Genomic DNA, 18,946 nt, shown 5'->3' with positions numbered 1-18,946 from the left:
GGAGGAGGAGGAGGAGGAGGAGGAGGAGGAGGAGGAGGAGGAGAAGGAGGGATGTGGCTTTGGTTCTCCCCTGCATTTACCACTCTGGTTACATCTGTGTGTGCATAAGACAGGCTATCACCAGTAGTCGTAGCTGGGCTAGAACTCTCAGTGTAGACCAGGCTGGCCTCGAACTCACAGAGGTCTATCAGCATCTGCCTCCAAGTGCTGGGATTAACGGTGTGAGCCACCACACCTAGTTACAGCATTTTTGGTTTGGGGTTTTTTGCATTATTTATTTGTGTGTATGTGTGTGTGCCAGCATGCTGTGATGTGCATGGAGAGATCATGTGGGAGTTGTTTCTCCTTCCAATTTGTGTGTCCTGGGAATCAAACCCAGGTCATCAAAGCTTAGTGACAAGTGCCTTTACCCACAGAGCCATCTTGCCAGCTGTCTTAGTTAGTGTTTCTGTTGCTGTGATGAAACACCATGACCAAAGAGCAAGTTGGGGAGGAAAGGGTTTATCTGGCTTAGCTTCCACAAGTCTGTTCATCATCGAAGGAAGTCAGGACAGGAACCCAGAGGTAGGAGCTGATGTAGAGGCCTGGAGGTGGGCTGCTTACTGGCTTTCTCCTCATGGCTTGCTCAGCCTGCTTTCTTATAGAACCCAGGGCCACCAGCCCAGGGATGGCATTACCCATCATGGGCTGGGTCCTTCCACGTTGATTCCTGATTGAGAAAATGCCTTACATCTGGATCTCATGGAGGTGTTTCTCACCTGAGGCTCTTTTCTTTCTGATGACGAACGACTCTAGCTTGTGGCAAGTTGACTCACAAAACCAAGCAGTACACCAGCATTTTTTGTTTGTTTTTTGTGTGGGTTTTTTTTTTTTAATTTGGTTTTTTTTTTTTTGTTTTGTTTTTTTTTTTTGAGACAAGGTTTCTCTGTGTAGCTTTGGAGCCTTTTCTGGAACTCACTCTTTAGCCCAGGCTAGCCTCGAACTCACAGAGATCCGCCTGCCTCTGCCTCCCAAGTGCTGGGATTAAAGGCGTGCGCCACCACCGCCCGGCAAAGTTTTTTTTAAATTATATTATTTGTGTGTGTGTGTGTGTGTGTGTGGCATCTGCCAAAGTGGTCAGAAGACAACCTACAGGAATTACACCTGTCTTTCCACCGTGTAGGGCCTGGGAATTGAACTCAGATTGTCAGCCTTGGAGGTAAGCACTTTTACCTGCTGAGGTATCTCACTGGCTTGCCATCCTTTTTGTTGTTGTTGTTGTTTGGTTGTCCCGAGACAGGGTTTCTCTGTGTAGCTTTGCACCTTTCCTGGAACTTGCTTTGTTGACTGGGCTGGCCTCGAACTCACAGGGACCTGCCTCTGCCTCCCGAGTGCTGGGATTAAAGGCGTGAGCCACCACCGCCCAACTTGTTATTTTAGATTTATTTATTTTACATTATGTGTGTGAGTATTTTGCCTATGTGTATGTATGTTTAGCACATGTGTGCCTGTTACCAACCAAGGTAGAAAAGGGGTCAGATCCCCTGGAACAGGTTACACATGGTTGTGAGCCACTGTGTGGTGCTGGGAACAAACAGAGCCTGGGTCCTCTGTAAGAGCAGCCAGCCCTCCTAACTCCTGAACCATCCATTCAACCCATGTTAACTTTTGTTTGTTTGTTTGTGTTTGGAAACAGGGTTTCTTTGTATAGCCCTGGCTGTCCTGAAACTTGCTTTGTAGAGCAGGCTGGCCTTGAACTCACAGAGATCCACTTGCCTCTGCCTCTACTTGCTGGGATTGAAGGTGTGCACCACCACCACCCGGCCTGTGTTAACATTTTTAACGGCTGGGTTGAACAGTATTCCTGTGTTGTTATAGTTCACTCACTCACATTATGCAGCTCAGTGGTTTTTAGTATATATTTGAAGTCTTGGTCACTTCATAAATCCCTACATACTCTAACACTCACGCCCACATTTCCTCACCTCCTCCCCCAGCCCTGTGTGCTCCGGCTTTGATCTGCATTCCTTTGCTGATGGTGCCTGGCTTTTCGTGTGCTGTTTGCCATCTGCACATGTGTTAAAGTCTTTATTCCTCTTGTTGGGGTTTGTGGGGAGGCGTGGTGCACGTGTGGAGGTCTGAAGACAACTTGCAGGAGTTGATTCTCCACCTCTGTCATGTGGGTCCTGGGGCTCGAACTCAGGCTCGTGGGCAAGCACCTTTATCTGCTGAGCAATGTTGCTGGTCCCCATCTGTGTGTTTCCTTTAGAGAAATGTCTTTTCTGGTCCCTGTGTGTTGGATTACAATACGCCGGTTGTTTTTTAATCTTACGATGCTGCTGTCGAGTGTGAACGTCCCTTGTATGTTCTACAAGCATGCCGGTTGTCTTCAATCTTTGGATTTAATCTTTGGGGCTGTCGATTGTGAATGTCCCTTGTATGTTCTAGGTTCAGTTCTGTTTTCAGATCTATGACTTACAGGGATCTTCCGTCCTGTGAATTTTCACGTTCTTTTTGTTTTGTTTTCTTTGAGACAGGGTCTCTCTACATATCCCTGGCTTCTGCCCTGAAGTTAGCTCTGTAGAGCAGGCTGGCCTTGAACTCACAGAGATTCACCTGCCTCTGCCTCCCAAGTGCTAGAATTAAAAGTGTGTGCCACCTTGCCCATAAAGTTTTCGCATTGTTGATGGCATCCATTGAAACACACTAGACAATTTTATTTATTTATTCATTCATTCATTCATTTATTTATTTTTCAAGACAGGGTTTCTCTGTGTAGTTTTGGTGCCTATCCTGGATCTCGCTCTGTATTCCAGGCTGGCCTCGAACTCACAGAGATCCGCCTGGCTCTGCCTCCCGAGTGCTGGGATTAAAAGTGTGCACCACCATTGCCCAGCTACGAGACCATTTTAAATTCCAGGGCTAGAGGTGAAGCTTAGCTGATAGAGTGCTTGCTTGCTATACACCAAGCCTATTGTGGGATATTTGTACACTGTGTGAAGATGTATTTGCTGCGATTGATGTAATAAAAAGCTGAACAGCCAATAGCTAGGCAGAAGACATAGGTGGGATTTCCAGGGAGAGAAAGGAAGAGGAGGAGAATTGAGGCACACAGGAGATGCCAGAAGACACAGAGGAAATAGAGGTGCAAGATGGAGGAGAGGCAAGGCCACGTGATAGAACACAGATTAATATAAATGGGTTAATTTAAGTTTTAAGAGCTAGTTAGGAACAAGCCTAAGCTATAGGCCAGGCTTTCATAATTAATAAGTCTCCATGTCATTATTTGGGAGCTGGCTGGACAGAGAAAGACTTGCTCTGGGTTCCATCCACATAAGCCAGAAATATGCCAGCAATCCCAGCAGGGAGGTGGTGGCAGGAGGATCAGAGTTTAAGGTTACATAGTAAATTTGAGGCCAGTCTGGTCTACATGAGACCTTGTCTCAAAACAGAAACATTTCTTTTTTTTTTTTTAAATTCTGAAATTCATGGTGTCTGCTTTTCTTAAGTTGGTTGAGCTTCTGTGTTCTGTGTGCAGCTTTAACCCACCCACGGTTATTCCCAGAGAGCTAACAGACGTTTTGATGAGCCTCCAGACAGGCTTTGCCAGCAACCCAGCAGAGTACCCGTGGCCCAGAATCCTGTAGGTCTGGTGCAGGTCTCTCTCTTGTCATATTTTAGCTGGTCACCCTGGGCCACCGTAAGTCTTCTCTGTGAAACTCTGCCCCAGAGAGATGCTTTGAGTCCGAACAGCAAGGTCCAGGGTAAGCCCTCACTCATGGCTGCCTCGCAGCTCTTCAGGCCCTTTCTCAGGCTTAATTGGCCCTCATCTGTCTGCTCCCTGGGCCCTGGTTACTATAGCAACAGTCTCTACTCTGGTTGCCTCCACCTCCATGGAGAGAGTAGTTAGGCTAACTCTTGCCTCACCCTGGGCCCCAAACCCAAGAGCCCCAGGGTGGAAAGGAGCACCCCACTTCCCATGCCTGGAGCTGGAGGTCACGGGTGTTAACACAGTCACAGAGATGGCAGGCGGTGCCCCCACACCAGCTCCCACCATCTGCCTCTAACTGATGCCCTGCTTGTGCCTCCCTGCAAGCGTTCCCCGCCACCTGTGCCCTCTCTGGACAGCCAGTCCTTTGCCGTCCAGCTTGTCACCTGCAGGCACCACACTCATGTAGTGGTGGATTGTCCCTTTTTAGCGACAGCTGCTACTGTGTGCACCTATCTCCCGAGTCCTACGAACCCTCTTGACAAGGTGACACCTTTTCAGTCCCTTATAGGACCAAACCTTGAAAGGCTTGCCTACGTACATAGGATCCGAACTCTGGGTGGTGGTGTGCAGGGGGGGAGGGGTCTCCAATCCAGAGACAGTCTTGGGTCACCTAGAGACACAGTGTTTTCTAGGAAACATGTTCAGCCAGTCCACCAACCAACCAACCAACCAACCAACCAACCAAGCAAAAAGGCAGTAGGAGAGGCTGAGGGTACAGCTTGGCTGGTAGGGCACTTACCCAGCATGCAGGAAGCCCTGAAGTGCTCAGTCTCCAGCACCATGTCAGTTCAGGTGGTAGGGAGTGAACGTGGGTCTGCTGCAAGACCAGTATGCAGTTTAACTGAACCACTGAGCCATCTCATCATGGTACGATTTTCTGTTTTCTTTTTTGAGACAGGGTCTTGCTGTGTAGTCCTGGCTGCCTGGAACTCACTAATGTCCCACATTGGCCTCAAACCTGAGATTTTCCTGGTTTTGCCTATAGGGTCCAGGCTTACAGGTGTACCCGACGATGCCATTCCCGTTGAGATTGCACCTCTGGCATCAGGGTGTGTGTTTACACCCATGACACTGGGCCTTAGGCATATGTGGTGGCGCCTCCTCTGGTGGGTGGCACGGTTGTGGAGTTCCTCGTTTGGACCCAGAGCCAGTGTCATTTCCTCGGGGCCCTATCTGAGAGGGGAGCTTGGAGCTCCAGGTTGAAGGTCATTGTTTGTGTCATAGCCAGAGTCGCAACGGAGGGAGTTTGCCGAGAAGCTGGAGTCCCTGCTGCACCAGGCCTACCACCTGCAGGAGGAGTTCGGCTCCACCTTCCCCTCTGACAGCATGCTGCTGGACCTCGGTGAGCAGGAGCACGCAGGCTGCTGCAGGCCTGCGGGGCCAGGAACAGAGGTCGGGGACAAAGCAAGAGAGCCGCTGCAAACAAATCACAGTTCCCAGGTCCTCATTGAACAAATAGGGAAACTGAGGTATTCCCTTAAAGATGGCAGATAGACACCGAAGCAAGATGAGGCTGAAGGAGTCCTCAGTTAGTGTGCCACGCCTGGCCTCTTGGGAGCACCCTTGGACTGTGTGTCTGTATCTCCGGACAGGTCTCAGGCCTTTGCGTTCACTTGGTAGTTAGCCAAAAGAGGCTGAGAGCCACAAACAGAAAGAAGTTCTTTGTCACTTGGTGGAGGTGAAGGGATGTGAACACAGAGAGGGAACCAGCTTGCTCAGCCCGATGTCCAGTATCCTTCTCATGTCTGCTGTGGTCTGGCCTTCCCAGAGTGCACTGAGCCCTGTGGGAACAACTGGGGTCCAAAAAGGCCTGGCCACTTCTGCAGGCCACATCCTCCCTGGCATCTGGGCATTGGCCTCAGTGTGGCTTTGCCTACTGGAAAAACCCTGTTCCCTTGGATCTTCCTCTATAACTGAAGTTGATAGAGCCTTCAAGGTGACCACCATCAAGTCTGTGGCCTCTATTTATTTGACACACTTTTCCTAAGTGGCCGATGAGGGAACGGTGGATGGTTGCCCTGTGGATGCCCTCATGGCAGTTTCAGCCTTTTAGAAAGGGAAGCAGCAAATCGGGCTGTGGTGGTGCTCGACTCATCCCACAGGGAGGCCGAGATAGGAGGACCTCTGAGTTCGAGGCCAGCCTACTACAGAGTGAGTTCTAAGACAGCCAGGGCTACACAGAGAAACCCTATCTCAGAAAACCAAACCAAACCAAAAACCAAGAAAGGAAACACTCACTAGGCAGGGCCACAGAGAGCAACAGAATGGGTCTTGAGATGGCTCAGGGAAGTTTTGTGACCTCTGCCCACATCTGCCTGCCCCAGACAAAGCCTCTGGAGGTCTGGGTGTCAGTGCTGTGGGCCAGTATTCCCGCAGCACCATGGGTCTCAGCCCGGTCCTGCTCCCTTCCAGAGAGGACCCTCATGCTGCCCCTGACTGAGGGCTCACTGCGTCTGCGGGCCGATGATGAGGACAGCCTGACCTCGGAAGACTCCTTCTTCTCAGCCACTGAGGTGATTGGCATGGGGAACCAAGTTGGGTTGGGCCAGGCCTTCTGGGCCAGCACTAGGTCGTGGGGAAGTAAGGTTATTTTCTTAGGCGAGAACCAAGCCCTGCTTCCTAGAGACTCTCCAGTGCGGGTCAGGAGGCCTGAAAAGCCAGGGGTTGTGGATCTGCACCGTCAGAGCATGGGTGTCGCCTTCCCCCTGGGACTCCAGAGCATACCCAGCTCTAGCTTCTCTAATCTTACACACAGTCCTTTGCTGAGCATTAGTCTGCTGCTAGGCTGGGGCAGGGGCGTGGTGTCTGCTTGGGACAGGATGATGGGCGTGTGTGTCCAGTAGACCATCCCTTTGGGGAGAGAGCCTGGAGGTGGGATGCTGAGGTCCTGGGCTGGACACGAACTAGACCTCCTGTCTCATGCGGCTAGTGTGTCTTTGGCATCCCCATGATGGGCCATAGGCAGGCCCCTTTGGGTAGTCCCTGTTGGTGTGGCCCAGAGCTCTGGCCTCTGGGGGTGCTGCTCACTGCTCTCCTTGGCCCCTCTCCAGCTCTTTGAGTCCCTGCAGGTCGGAGATTACCCGCTCCCTCTCTCCAGGCCTGCTGCTGCCTACGAGGAGGCGCTGCAGCTCGTGAAGGAGGGGAAAGTACCCTGCCGGACACTCAGGTGAGCGCAAATGGAGGCTGTGGGGTGCGCCAGCCCCGGGGGAGACGTGCAGAGGCCCATGTGCCTCAGCTGAGTGAGTGCCTCACACTGGCCATGCCTGGCCCATCTCACCTTAGCAGGGGTCAAGAACAAACCCAGGCCAGGTGTGGTGGCGCCCGCCTTTAATCCCAGCTCTTGAGAGGCAGAGGCAGGCCGATCTCTGTGAGCTCTGGACCAGCCGGGCTACCAAGTGAGTTCCAGGACAGCCAGGACTGTTATACAAAGAATCCTTTCTTGAAAAACCAACCATCCAAACAAACAAGCAAAAAAACCCCACAAACCCAGAACCAGGAAATAACTCTCTTGGTAGAATACTCACTTAGCTTACACGGGACCTGAGTTCTGTTCCTGAGACACAGTCAGAGAAAGAGACTGAGAAAACCAGAGATACCTTTAGAAAGAAGTAGGCCTGTAGCCATCTTCTTAGTGTGTGACCTTGACAGAAGTCCACTTGTCTCCTGGCCTCCCTCTCCTCTTCTGTGCTTACATGTGGGTCTCTTAATCCTCTCTTTGGGGCAGGGAACTTGACATTCTTGTATCCCAGGCTGGCCTTGGACTTGCTGTGTAGCTGAGAATGACCTTGAAGCTCTGATCCTCCTGCCTCCACCTCTGGAGTGCTGGGATTGAGGCATGTGCCACCACACCCAGTTTGTTGTGGTTTTTCTGGGTAGCGCTGGCTGTCCTGTAACTCAGTCTGTACACCAGGCTGACCTCAATGTCACAGATATCTATCCACCTTTGCCTCTCAGGTGCTGGGATTAAAGTCATGTGCTACCACCACTCTGCAAGAAAGTGTTATTAGCATATATTAGTTCTATATAATAGTTTCATTGTGACATTTTAATTCATGACATAGTGTATTTTGATCACAGTCAACCCCTGTCCTCCTCCCCTTCCTGCTAATCCCTATTTCTGTCTTTACCTTCTATTTTCATGGTTTCATGGTGTGTGTGTGTGTGTGTGTGTGTGTGTGTGTGTGTGTGTGTGTGTGAGAGAGAGAGAGAGAGAGAGAGAGAGAGAGAGAGAGAGAGAGAGAGAGAGAATGAGAATGAACGTGAGTGAGTGAGCCAGTGAGTTACCTTAGGGTTGCCTCCAGAAGCATGGACTGTGGGTGAGGGTTGTTTCAGGAGCATGGAGACCTCATCAGTGGACCTCATAGTGGGTACAGTACTAAAGAGAAATGTCTTTTTCTTTCCCGTCAGCATTTGCTACATATAAATCTTAAATCTTCAGGGAGAGTGGTGTTCTTTGCCCTCTTTTTTTTTTTTTTTTTTTTTTTTTTTAAGATTTATTTATTTATTTAGTATACAGAAGAGGGGTGCCAGATCTCATTACAGATGGTTGTGAGCCACCATGTGGTTGCTGGGAATTGAGCTCAGGACCTCTGGAAGAGCAGTTGGTGCTCTTAACCTCTGAGCCATCTCTCCAGCCCGCTCTTTGCCCTCTTAAGTGAACCTTGCTGAGTTGTATGGACTCGGTACTTTTGTTTTCTGATCATGGCTTATCTATCATACGGTTTAAAAGTCCACTGACCGAAAACAGCAGAAAGCTCTATTGAGTGCTGTAGTGACTTGGAGGGAGATGCCATATGGAACTGGTTGGCCATTTTGGTCCTTTGCCAGGGAGCAGTGATGGCTGATTGTGGCCTAAAGGAGGCTGAGGTCAGCCTAGGCACCGTAGCCATAACTGGGACCTGTGCCCAGGACCAGAAGGGCCAGTGAGGCCCCAGAGAACATCCAGTTAGCCTGCCTTAGATTGGGGAGAGATTGAACATAGAGGGAGGCTGGCAGCAGCCAGAGCTCACACTGCCAGGCTGAGGCAGGGCCAGGTTGGACCTTTGCCCCCTCCTCACCCAAGGAACACTCTGCCCTCCATTGGGCCTTTGCTAGGCAGAACCAGGTGGCACAAGACCATCTGTTCTCTCCTCAGGACAGAGCTGCTGGGCTGCTACAGTGACCAGGACTTCCTGGCCAAGTTGCATTGTGTACGGCAGGCCTTTGAGGTGGGTGTGTTGCGGGCGCCACTGGGAAGGGTGCTGGGCCTGCCCGACACAGGGCCACTCTGTGCCCAGCCATGACTCTGCCCTCTTCCTGGGCTCTGGGAGGCTGCCAGCTCCACCGCCTTCTTTCTTCAGGGTCTTCTAGAAGAGAGGAACAACCAGATCTTCTTCGGGGAGGTCGGCCGGCAGATGGTGACAGGCCTGATGACCAGGGCTGAGAAGGTAGGGGCTGCGAGGGTTGTGTCAGATTGTCTCGCCCACAGCCTCTCCCTCCAGAACCTTATTTCTGGCGGCGGCGGGGGGGGGGGGGGGGGGGGGGGGGGCTTGCTCTGGTTTGTTTGTTGACTGTTGACTGGCTCTTTAACGACGACAGACTGGTGCCTATGGCCAGGGGGTAAAACCACATGATCCTTGGGACTGGTGACCTGAGGAAGATCCCCAAATCCCATGGTGAAAAGGCAGGCCAAGTCCCAAAAGTTGTCCTCTGACCTCCCCATGGGCCTGTGTGTGGGTGTGTCCACACTCCCATGAACACAGTAATAATGAAAACAACACTACTTGGGGCTGAGAAGGTGGCTCAGTTGATAAAAGACTGCCCGTGTGAGCAGGAGGACCTGAATTCAGAACCCGTCATTAAAAAGCCATGTGTGGTAGAGTGTGTTGTAATCCCAGTGCTGTGGAGATGGAAATGGCCAGATCCATGGGGTTCCTGGCCAGTCAGTCTAATTGGTGAGTCCCTAGTGAGGTACTCTGAGAATGACATCTGATCTCCTATCTGGCCTGCACATACACACAAAAACTTTCAAACCTAGTAGAGGAGTCCTGGCATCTTCTATGGCAGTGGGGTGCTGGGAAAGGGTTGCGGGTCCCTCCCAACCTGGAAACCCTCTCTGTTCCAACTTGGAAAACTAGAGACTTGACCTCTTTCTTACTTGTGATTCCAGTACAGCTTTATAAAACTAACCAGTTATGAAATGCAAACCACAAGCTGGTCGGTGGTGGTGCACGCCTTTAATCCCAGCACTTGGGAGGCAGAGGCAGGTAGATCTCTGTGAGTTTGAGGTCAGTCTAGTCTACAGAGCAGGTTCCAGGACAGCCAGGGTTACACAGAGAAACCCTGTCTCAAAAAAACAAAAAAAAGAAAAAGAAAGAAAGAGAGAGAGAGAGAGAGAGAGAGAGAGAGAAAGAAAGAAAGAAAGAAAGAAAGAAAGAAAGAAAGAAAGAAAGAAAGAAAGAAAGAAAGAAAGAAAGAAAGAAAGAAAGAAAGAAAGAAAGAAAGAAAGAAAGAAAAGAAATGCATACTGCAGAAGTTTCCCTGAATCTGTCCAAGGCGACCCTTGCTGAAGTCCCAGATCTATTTCACGGACATTCTGACCAGGGGTGTCATTGCCCACCTCCCCAGCCTGTCCCTGCCAGCAGCTTGCAGTTTTTGCTTGGTGGTGGCAGAGGGTAACTCTTCCACCTTCCCACTCTAGCGTGCTGGGGTGGTAATTACCGACTGCAGAGCCCTCCATCTTGGCTCTGGTGTGTCCTGTTCTCCGGTAGGTAGGCGTCTTGGTGGCCCCTGCTGTTTTGAGGTGTTAGCGGCTGTCATCAAGCCCCACAGATTCCATGGCACCTGTGAGGTCATAGTCTCGGGTCCTGGCAGGACTTTTTGAAGGAACTTGCTAGTTCACTTAGGTCCCTGTTGGCAGCGGAAGAGTGTGTCTCGTGTCTTGGCTGATACCAGGTTTTGGTAATCTTAACCTATGTCACTCCATCCACTGCCCCACGGCTCTTTGCTGTGGGAGAGGTTGCATAATTTTCCATACTTATTACCCGCTTTTGCCTTTCTTAATGGATTAGAGCAAGTCTCTTGAGAGAGAGGGTCTTTTGTAACAGCCTGGCATGTGCCTGAGGATGATTTTGAACTCCTGAACCTCCTGCATCTGCCTCCTAAGTGGTAGGATTACATGCATGCACACCCATGTCCAGTTTCTCTAGTTGTTATTAATTACATTTAGAAATACTCACTTTGTGTGCATGAGTATGGGGGCGTGTGCATATGCCCCTGTGTACATGTGAAGGACAGAGGACCACTTGTGGGAATTGGGTCTCTTCTTCTATATGGGTGCGGGGATTGAACTCAGGTTGTCAGGGTCATGGTAGGTGCCTTTACCACTGCGACATCTTGCTGGTTCTGTTGTGTATTTTTCAGGCCCAGGCTGGCCTCAAACTCATGCCAGTGTTCCTGCCTCAGCTTCCTGAGGCTCTGCCGGAGCAAAGCTGCTCTATAGGCTGACTAGTCCTCCTCCTCCTGTGCTAGAGGGATGGTCTGAAAGCCCTGTCCACCCTTGTCCTCCACCGCTGGAAACCGGAGTGCTGCTGACATGTGCTATGCTGGCCATACTTTGCCCCGTGCAGCTTTGGGCACTGGGGCCTTGGGTGCACACCAGACCCTCTCCTGCTTTGGGCCTTTGTCTCTGCTGCCCCTCTGTGCACACACATCTTTCCTCGTTATCTGTTATTTAGACAGTTTGGAATCACATAGAGGAGAGTTTGGGAAGGTGGGTATAATATGTAATGGAGAGAGAATGAACCCCAAGGGTTCCCACCTCTGCCCTTCTCACCCTGCATCCTCCTTATGATGGATGCCCTTTGTTCTCTCCCATGCAGTGAAGCCCACACGGGCCAGGACTGTAAGCCTGGCCCAGGTGTTTCTGCAGCTGCGGCCCTGGCTCTGGAGGCCCTGGCTCTGGAGGCCCTGGCTCTGGAGGCCCTGGCTCTGGAGGCCCTGGCTCTGGAGGCCCTGGCTCTGGAGGCCCTGGCTCTGGAGGCCCTGGCTCTGGAGGCCCTGGCTCTGGAGGCCCTGACAGGTGCTGCATTGGCCTTAGCCAGGTGATTGTCCGCAGTGCCTGCCACCTGCCCCACAGTGATTTCCCTCCCGCCGCTCTCAGAGCTCCGCCACAGTCTTTGTTTAGCAGATGGTTTAGCAGATGAGGAAACGGAGCCTGGAGAGAGAAAGGAGACTTTCCAGACCACTGAGCAAGTGAAGTGAGAGCCAAGCTTTGCAGTCACGTTGGCTGGGTCCAGCCTATGCCCTTAGTTGGCTCTCCTTGGCCTCCCAGGATTAGGAGGGGAGCAGAAGAGAGGTGGCCTAAGACCAGGCCTTCTGAGCAGGCCTCGGCCGCCTCTGCCCCAGTCGGTCTCGGGCTATGTTGTTTTATAACTAGCGAAGGTCCCTGGGCAGCTGCTGCGCCCTGTGACAGGAGCGCTTCTGCAGCTCTGTCTGGGGTCCCCAGGCGATCTGCGAAGACGTCGGCCCTGTGGGAAATGCCCAGGCTCTGGCATTGTAGCATCAGGACCGTTTTGTAACCATGCAGCCTTTGGCCAAGCCTTGTGTCTCTCTCTAAGTGGGCTGTTTCCATTTACAAGTGGATGTGTCCTGTGTCAGCCACTCTCCATGCTGGGCAAGCCTGTGCTACGGAGCCACATCCCCTGCCCCTGCAAGAATGCCCAGCACTGCTTATGGAGTGCTGCTGTGCCAGGGGCGGTGGATAGTAGCACAGGGGTGTGGGCAGCGCCTCCCATCTCACCCCGAAAACCATACCACCTGGGCACCTCCAAGGAGAGATCTTGTAACAGCTGTGCCTGGCTCCCAGAAGGTCACCAGTGTTTAGTCCTGAGCCAAACTGAGACATGGCTGGGTGCCCTGGTGTGGAATCTGCCCCAAACCCCCTCTGGTTCTTAGAAGATCCAGGTAGACGACACCTCCTTGCCTCCTCTTTGGGTAAGGCCCCAGCCCTGCTGGCACATTCTTAGCCACAGCCCGGCCTGCCTGTGAATCTTAGCCGGCTGGGTCTCAGGGTCTCTCCCACAACCAGATCCGGCTGTGCTTCTCACAGAGTCCCAAAGGCTTCCTGGAGAGCTATGAGGAGATGCTGAGCTACGCCCTGCGGCCCGAGACCTGGGCCACCACCCGGCTGGAGCTGGAGGGCCGAGGGGTGAGTTGGTTCCTGTTGAGCTTCTAGGGTCCTTCCGAACTGACATCCTTTTGTTGGGAGCTTGTGCCCGGCTCTCATCTGTGCTAAGCCGCTGAGATGGCTCATGACTGCACAGAGCCTGGGTGCCAGCCAGTTCCTCATGTGTCACTCGTAGGCCCCCTCCGGCCTCAGCTCTCTGCACAGCAGCTCTAGATCTAGCACCCCCTCTTGCAGGTGGCATGCATGAGCTTCTTCGACATCGTGCTGGACTTCATCCTCATGGACGCCTTCGAGGACTTGGAGAACCCCCCGTCTTCGGTGCTCGCTGTCCTGCGGAACCGCTGGCTGTCCGACAGCTTCAAGGAAACGGTGGTCACCGTCCCTCCCCATTTGTCCATGTCACATGCCACTGTCTTCTTGTCGCTTCTTGTCATTTAGTAGTCCTCTGACTCCTGGGCTAGTCCCTTCCCACTGAGATCTGGGGCAGTAGACCCAGGGCTCTCTCCAGGCCTTCTGGAGCTCCCTGATGCCCTGGTCCCAGCAGAATGTACATTTCCCTCTGTACTCTACCTCACGTGGTGCAGAACCCTCACTCTGGGTTGACACTAATTACACTCATTTTAATGCATCACCTTAGTTTAAAATAGAGGAAAACTTCCCTCCCAACAACTCTACCCCCAAAACAATCAAAAATCAAACAAGCTAGGCAGTGGTGGTGCACACCTTTAATCCCAGCACTCTGGAGGCAGAGGCAGGCAGATTTATGAGTTTGAGGCCAGCCTGGTCTATAGAGCTAGTTCCAGGACAGCCAGAGCTATATAGTGAGACCCTGGCTTGAAAAACCAAAAGCAGGGCCGGAGAGATAGATGGCTCAGAGGTTAAGAGCACTGGCTGTTCTTCCAGAGGTCCCGAGTTCAATTCCCAGCAACCACATGGTGGCTCACAACCATCTATAATGAGATCGGGTGCTCTCTTCTAACATGCAGGCATACATGCAGACAGAACACTGTATATATAATAAGTAAATAAATCTTTAAAAAAAAAAAAAGAAAAAAGAAAGAAAGAAAATCCAAAACCAACCAAATAAAAAACCCAAAGACTACCAGTGATACTCTAGTTACATTGTGGTGCTGCTGCCCATGACTGACCTCACAGACACTCATGGTGGCTCCCCACGACCACCAGGTGAGGTAGGTGGGGTGCTGTGTCATGGCCATTTGACAGAGGAGGAAACTGAGGTCTGGGAAGCCTCAGTATCTAATTGGAGTAAGGGTTAGAAGTAAGCAGTAAGGGGTAGAGCCTAGATTCAAAAATAGGTGTGTGTGGCGCTAAAGAGCTAGCTCTGTGGATAAGAGTGTTTGCTGCTCTTGAAAAGGACCCAGGTTTGTTCCCTAATGCTCACGTGGTAGCTCACAACACCTGTAACTCCAGTTCCGGGGATCCAGTGTCCCTTGGCTTCTGTAGGCTCCTGCACAAACACACACACACACACACACACACACACACACACACACACACACACACACACACACACACAGCTAGGCATCTGTCGTCAAATTTAGGGTAAAGAAAAACAAGGCTCGGGCAGGGTTGAGTGTTGGTGAGTTGTGGGCAGTGCCCATCCTGGGGCCAGGACTGGGGCTGTGAGTTAGTGTTCTAACCCTAGGCTGGGATCTTTTCTGTGTTTAGGCCCTAGCCACTGCCTGCTGGTCTGTCCTGAAAGCCAAGAGGAGGCTCTTGATGGTGAGTGATGGCTGAAGCCCCTTGGGGGCTATGCTGGGTCCTGACTCCCAGCATTCCCCTGACCAGTTAGGAAGGGAAGGCCCAGCAGGGCACCCGGAGTCCCCCCTCCCACACTGACCACCCACCCTGCCACCTTACCCCAATCAGCCAGGTGCCCCAGAGGGCATGTAGCTCCACCTTGTTTCCTCCCTCGGGAGCGGCCATCATACCCCAGGACTCAGCGGAGGAGGACACTGAAGGAGGGAGGCTAGGGGGACGGGCAGACTTCCTCCTGCCCGCTCAGCACAGCATTGTGCCAGGGCTTTGGGCAGACTTTGCCCACTGAGGCCTGCACGGGCACCTCTCAGAACAGTCTGCTGGCCCCTTCTGCAGGACTGAAAGTCAGGGCCACACCAGCCCAGGGTCAGCTAGCCAGGACATAAGTCGGCCTTTCGATGACCCCGATCCCCAACGCTGGTCTGGTCCTTAGTCCTGCCACTCACCACAGGTGCCGGATGGCTTCATCTCCCATTTCTACTCCGTATCGGAGCATGTCAGTCCTGTGCTGGCCTTTGGCTTCCTGGGACCCAAGCCCCAGCTCGCGGAAGTCTGTGCTTTCTTCAAGGTATATGACGACGACCCTGCCTCCCTGCTCCTGACACAGGCACCCTCAGTGCCAGAAGAGGGGTGGGGCCTGGGCTGCTCTAGATGAGGATGTAGAAGGGGCCCCAGGAGGGCAGGGCCTGAGCATGGGAGAGTGGGCTGGGGCTTGGTCATTGAGAAAGGGACTTTGTAGGATGTAGGAATGTCCCAGGCCCCAGGCCCAACACCCGTCTCCTCCCCCCAGCACCAGATTGTGCAGTACCTGAGGGACATGTTCGACCTGGACAACGTGCGGTACACGTCGGTGCCAGCCCTGGCAGAGGACATCCTGCAGCTGTCCCGGCGCCGCAGCGAGATCCTGTTGGGCTACCTGGGGGCCCCAGTGACCAGCAGCAGCACTGGGCTGAATGGGCCCCTGCCTCGGGAGAACGGGCCCCTGGGAGAGCTGCAGTAATGGGCACACAGGCTGCAGGGAGAGGTGGCTGCTTGGACCTCACTCAAGGGTGATGGGAGAGAGAAGGCTGCCCTTCCCTTTAGGTCGGCATCCGAGGGCCAGGTGGCCAAGGGCCATTGTCCCTGAGCCTGCTCTACCTCCTCTTCTGGGAATCCCAACACCCAGAGGACAAATTTCCACGGAGAGGAACCACTAGGAACCCTCGGGGCTGCCTGGGAAGCAGAGACAGGCCAGGGACAGTAAGGTGTGGTAAGGAGAGGACAGTGAGACCGGAAGGTGTTAGGAAAAGGCTCTCTGTATGGACCACAGAGCCCCAACCCCTCTGGGCTGCAGACAGCACGAGGAGGATGTCAGTGGGGGACAGGACATGCAGGGCTATGTGGTGACAAGTCACAGGGTCCGGGGATAGCCAGCACCCAGGCTTCTGGCCAGTACGGAAAGCCCCATCTGGGCCATCCAGAGGTGGGCTCGCCCCGCCTGGGCTCACATCTGAGCAGGGAACTAGCCCTTCACAAACCAGGCGCCAACAACCCAGGACCCTGTCCTCCCACAGTCCCAAGCCCTGCCAAAGACTCAGTTCATACCCCACTTCTGCCACCACCAAAGATGGAGGAGGTGAGACTGGGCACTTCCTACCAGCCTATGACCCTGGAGCTCCCTCCCTGGTCAGTGCTGGGCTCCAGCTGAGGGCTCTGACCAGAGCTCACGAAGGCCTATCCCTGTGTTACCATCTGCTGCTCTAGAAGCGAGGACCTAGAAACCGTGGCAAGGAGGGCAGAGGCTGGCAGGATGCACAGCAGGGCCCCGTCCCCCCCCCCCCCCCAACTTCTGACAAGAAGCTGGACTCAGCACTTTGCCTTCAGCTCCATGCACACATACTCTGGAACTGCACAGCAGCAGAGCCCACCTCCGGCAGCTGCCACCCAGGGGCCCGCAGACAGTTCCGTGAGCGTTTGCCGTGGCAGCTGCCCGGGTCCTGGCAGCCCTCTCCTTTCGCTTGAACTGGGAAGTTTTATTTATTGCCTTAACACTTTATTTGGATGTCCTACCCATCCCAGGTGGTGAGACCTGCAGGAGAAAAGACTCCTGTTCCGGTCTGGAGTTGAGCACTGGCTCTGGGACCCAGTCCCTCTGGAAGGGGCAAGGGCTTCCCAGTGTCGGGAGGATACAGGGAGGATAGGGCGGCCATGGCTCTGGCTGCAGATCCCCTCTCAGGCCTCTGCCCAGAAGGGAGCAGCCCTCCGCACTGTCTTGACATTCCATTCATTTGCACTTACCCTGAGCTGTGAATGTAACCCTGGGCCAAGGCCCACCTGATTCACCCCTAGATCCCACAGCAGTGGCGTTTTCGTCTTGTCCTTGTTTATGTGTTCATGCACTGGCCTCTAGCACTCAATCTGTCTCAACTTCCAAACCCTGATGTAGAGCGTGGGCGACGACTGTGAATCAGATAAATGATGGAACCGGCCTCTTCCTGTGTCTTGCTGGGTGTAGGGCTGGGCTGTGGTGGGTTGGGAGCAGTGGCTGGAAAGCTGCCCTTGGGTGCAATGGGTAGAGGTTCCAGGAGGAACAAGGTCACGATCAGCCTGATGTGGGCTGTGAACCCTCTTGGGGCCACGTGACAGCATGACAAGCTCTGTATGTCCCTGGGATGGCAAGATGCAGATGTGAAGTGGGTGGCCTGTACCTCTGGTCCTCCATTTCCACATCTGTAAATCATAGGCATTGCATCCAGGCAGCGGTTGAGAAGGGTGGGCCAGGTGACCAGTCTATTGGGTCTTTATGGGCATCCGTCTTAGGTTTCGATAGCTGTGAGGAAGCTCCATGACAAAAAGCAACTTGGGAAAGAAAGGGTTTATTTCACTCATAGTTCCTTTTTGTGTGTGTGTTTTTGTTTTTCCAGACAGGGTTTCTCTGTGTAGCTTTGGAAGCTGTTCTGGAGCTCACTCTATAGACCAGGCAGGCCTTGAACTCAAGAGATCCGCCTGTCTCTGCCTTCTGAGTGCTGGGATTAAAGGCGTGCGCCACCACCACCCAGCATCACTCTTCAGTTCCTTATAATAGTTCATCATTAAAAGCAGTGAGGGCAGAACCTGGAGGCAGGAGCCGAGGCAGAGGCTATTGATGGGTGCTCCTTACTGGCTTGCTTGGCCTGCTTTTGTATAGAATCCAGAACCTCCAGTCCAGGGATGGCACCACCATCAATGGACTGGGCCCTCCCCATCTAAGAAAATGCCCTCCAGGCTTGCCTACAGCCCCATTTTATGGAGGCATTTTCTCTGTTGAGGCTTCCTCCTCTCTGATGACTAGTTTCTGTCAAGTTGACAGAAAAACAGCCAATATACAGCTATTTGGTGGTGCTGCATGCCTTTAATCCCAGCATTCAGGCAGCAGAGGCAGGAGGATTTCTATGGGTTTAAGCCCAGCCTTGTCTACAGAGTGAGTTCTAGGCTAACTAGGGTTACACAGAGAAACCCTGTCTGGAAAAAGTTTTTTAAGGGCGGGGGACTGGGCATGGAGTAGATAAAGTGCTTGCTATGGGAGTTCCGTCCCCAGCATCCTGATGTGGCAGCGTAATTCCAGCTGGAGCAGAGATCCTTAGGGCTATGAAGGCCAGCCAGTTTAGCTGAATCACAAATCTGGGTTCAGTGAGAGTTCCTGCCTTAAAACATGACGTCAAGGTCAGTAAAGGAAGACACTCGTTTACCTTTGTTCCCACATCTGTACAACATGTGCACATACACACACAGATTTTTTGTCTTTTTTTCTTTAGACAGGGTCTCTCTGTGTAGCCAGATCTTCCTTCCTTCCTTCCTTCCTTCCTTCCTTTCTTCCTTCCTTCCTTCCTTCCTTCCTTCCTTCCTTCCTTCCTTCCTTCCTTCCTTCCTTCCTTTCCTCCCTCCCTCCCTCCCTCCCTCCCTCCCTCCCTCCCTCCCTCCCTCCCTTCCTCCCTCCCTCTCTTGAGACAGGATCTCTCTGTAGCTTGGTAGCCCTGAATGTTCTGGTCCTTGCTGTGGAGACCAGGTTGGTCTTGAACCCACAGAGATCTATCTGGCTCTGCATCCTCAGTGTTGGAATTAAAGTCTTGTGCCACCACATTGAGCTTGACAGGCTTTTTCAAGGACTGAAGGTGCATCTTTATGGCAGAGCACTTAGCCAGCACCCACACAGCCCTGCATTCAGTCCAGCCCCACACTATTCAAACCCAACAAAGTACACTACAAAACCAATACCTTGAGTTGGCAATTAA

At 52.7% G+C, this 18,946-nt stretch overlaps 1 protein-coding gene across 4 annotated transcripts in view; it reads left to right on the top strand.

The window, feature by feature from the left end:
* The window catches only part of Miga2 (mitoguardin 2), a 29,452-nt gene extending 12,288 nt beyond the window's left edge, over positions 1-17,164 (top strand). For 2 of the 4 annotated variants that reach the window (XM_042274956.2, XM_042274953.2), the window contains exons 7-17: positions 1,163-1,198; positions 4,976-5,093; positions 6,164-6,264; positions 6,802-6,917; positions 8,886-8,958; positions 9,091-9,177; positions 12,840-12,938; positions 13,152-13,286; positions 14,607-14,660; positions 15,148-15,264; positions 15,487-17,164. In XM_042274956.2, coding sequence (XP_042130890.2) covers positions 1,163-1,198; positions 4,976-5,093; positions 6,164-6,264; positions 6,802-6,917; positions 8,886-8,958; positions 9,091-9,177; positions 12,840-12,938; positions 13,152-13,286; positions 14,607-14,660; positions 15,148-15,264; positions 15,487-15,696 — 1,146 coding nt within the window. In that variant the 3' untranslated portion in view covers positions 15,697-17,164. The remainder of the gene's footprint in view (positions 1-1,162; positions 1,199-4,975; positions 5,094-6,163; positions 6,265-6,801; positions 6,918-8,885; positions 8,959-9,090; positions 9,178-12,839; positions 12,939-13,151; positions 13,287-14,606; positions 14,661-15,147; positions 15,265-15,486) is intronic. The other 2 variants (XM_006983418.4, XM_042274954.2) reach the window with 1 other exon arrangement.
* The last annotated feature ends 1,782 nt before the right edge of the window (positions 17,165-18,946 follow it).

Source organism: Peromyscus maniculatus, chromosome 4 (genome assembly GCF_049852395.1).
Source record: "Peromyscus maniculatus bairdii isolate BWxNUB_F1_BW_parent chromosome 4, HU_Pman_BW_mat_3.1, whole genome shotgun sequence".
NCBI classification, from domain to species: domain Eukaryota; kingdom Metazoa; phylum Chordata; class Mammalia; order Rodentia; family Cricetidae; genus Peromyscus; species Peromyscus maniculatus.
The sequence above is the reverse complement of the archived record's forward strand: the minus strand, read 5'-3'. Positions and strand labels throughout refer to the sequence as shown.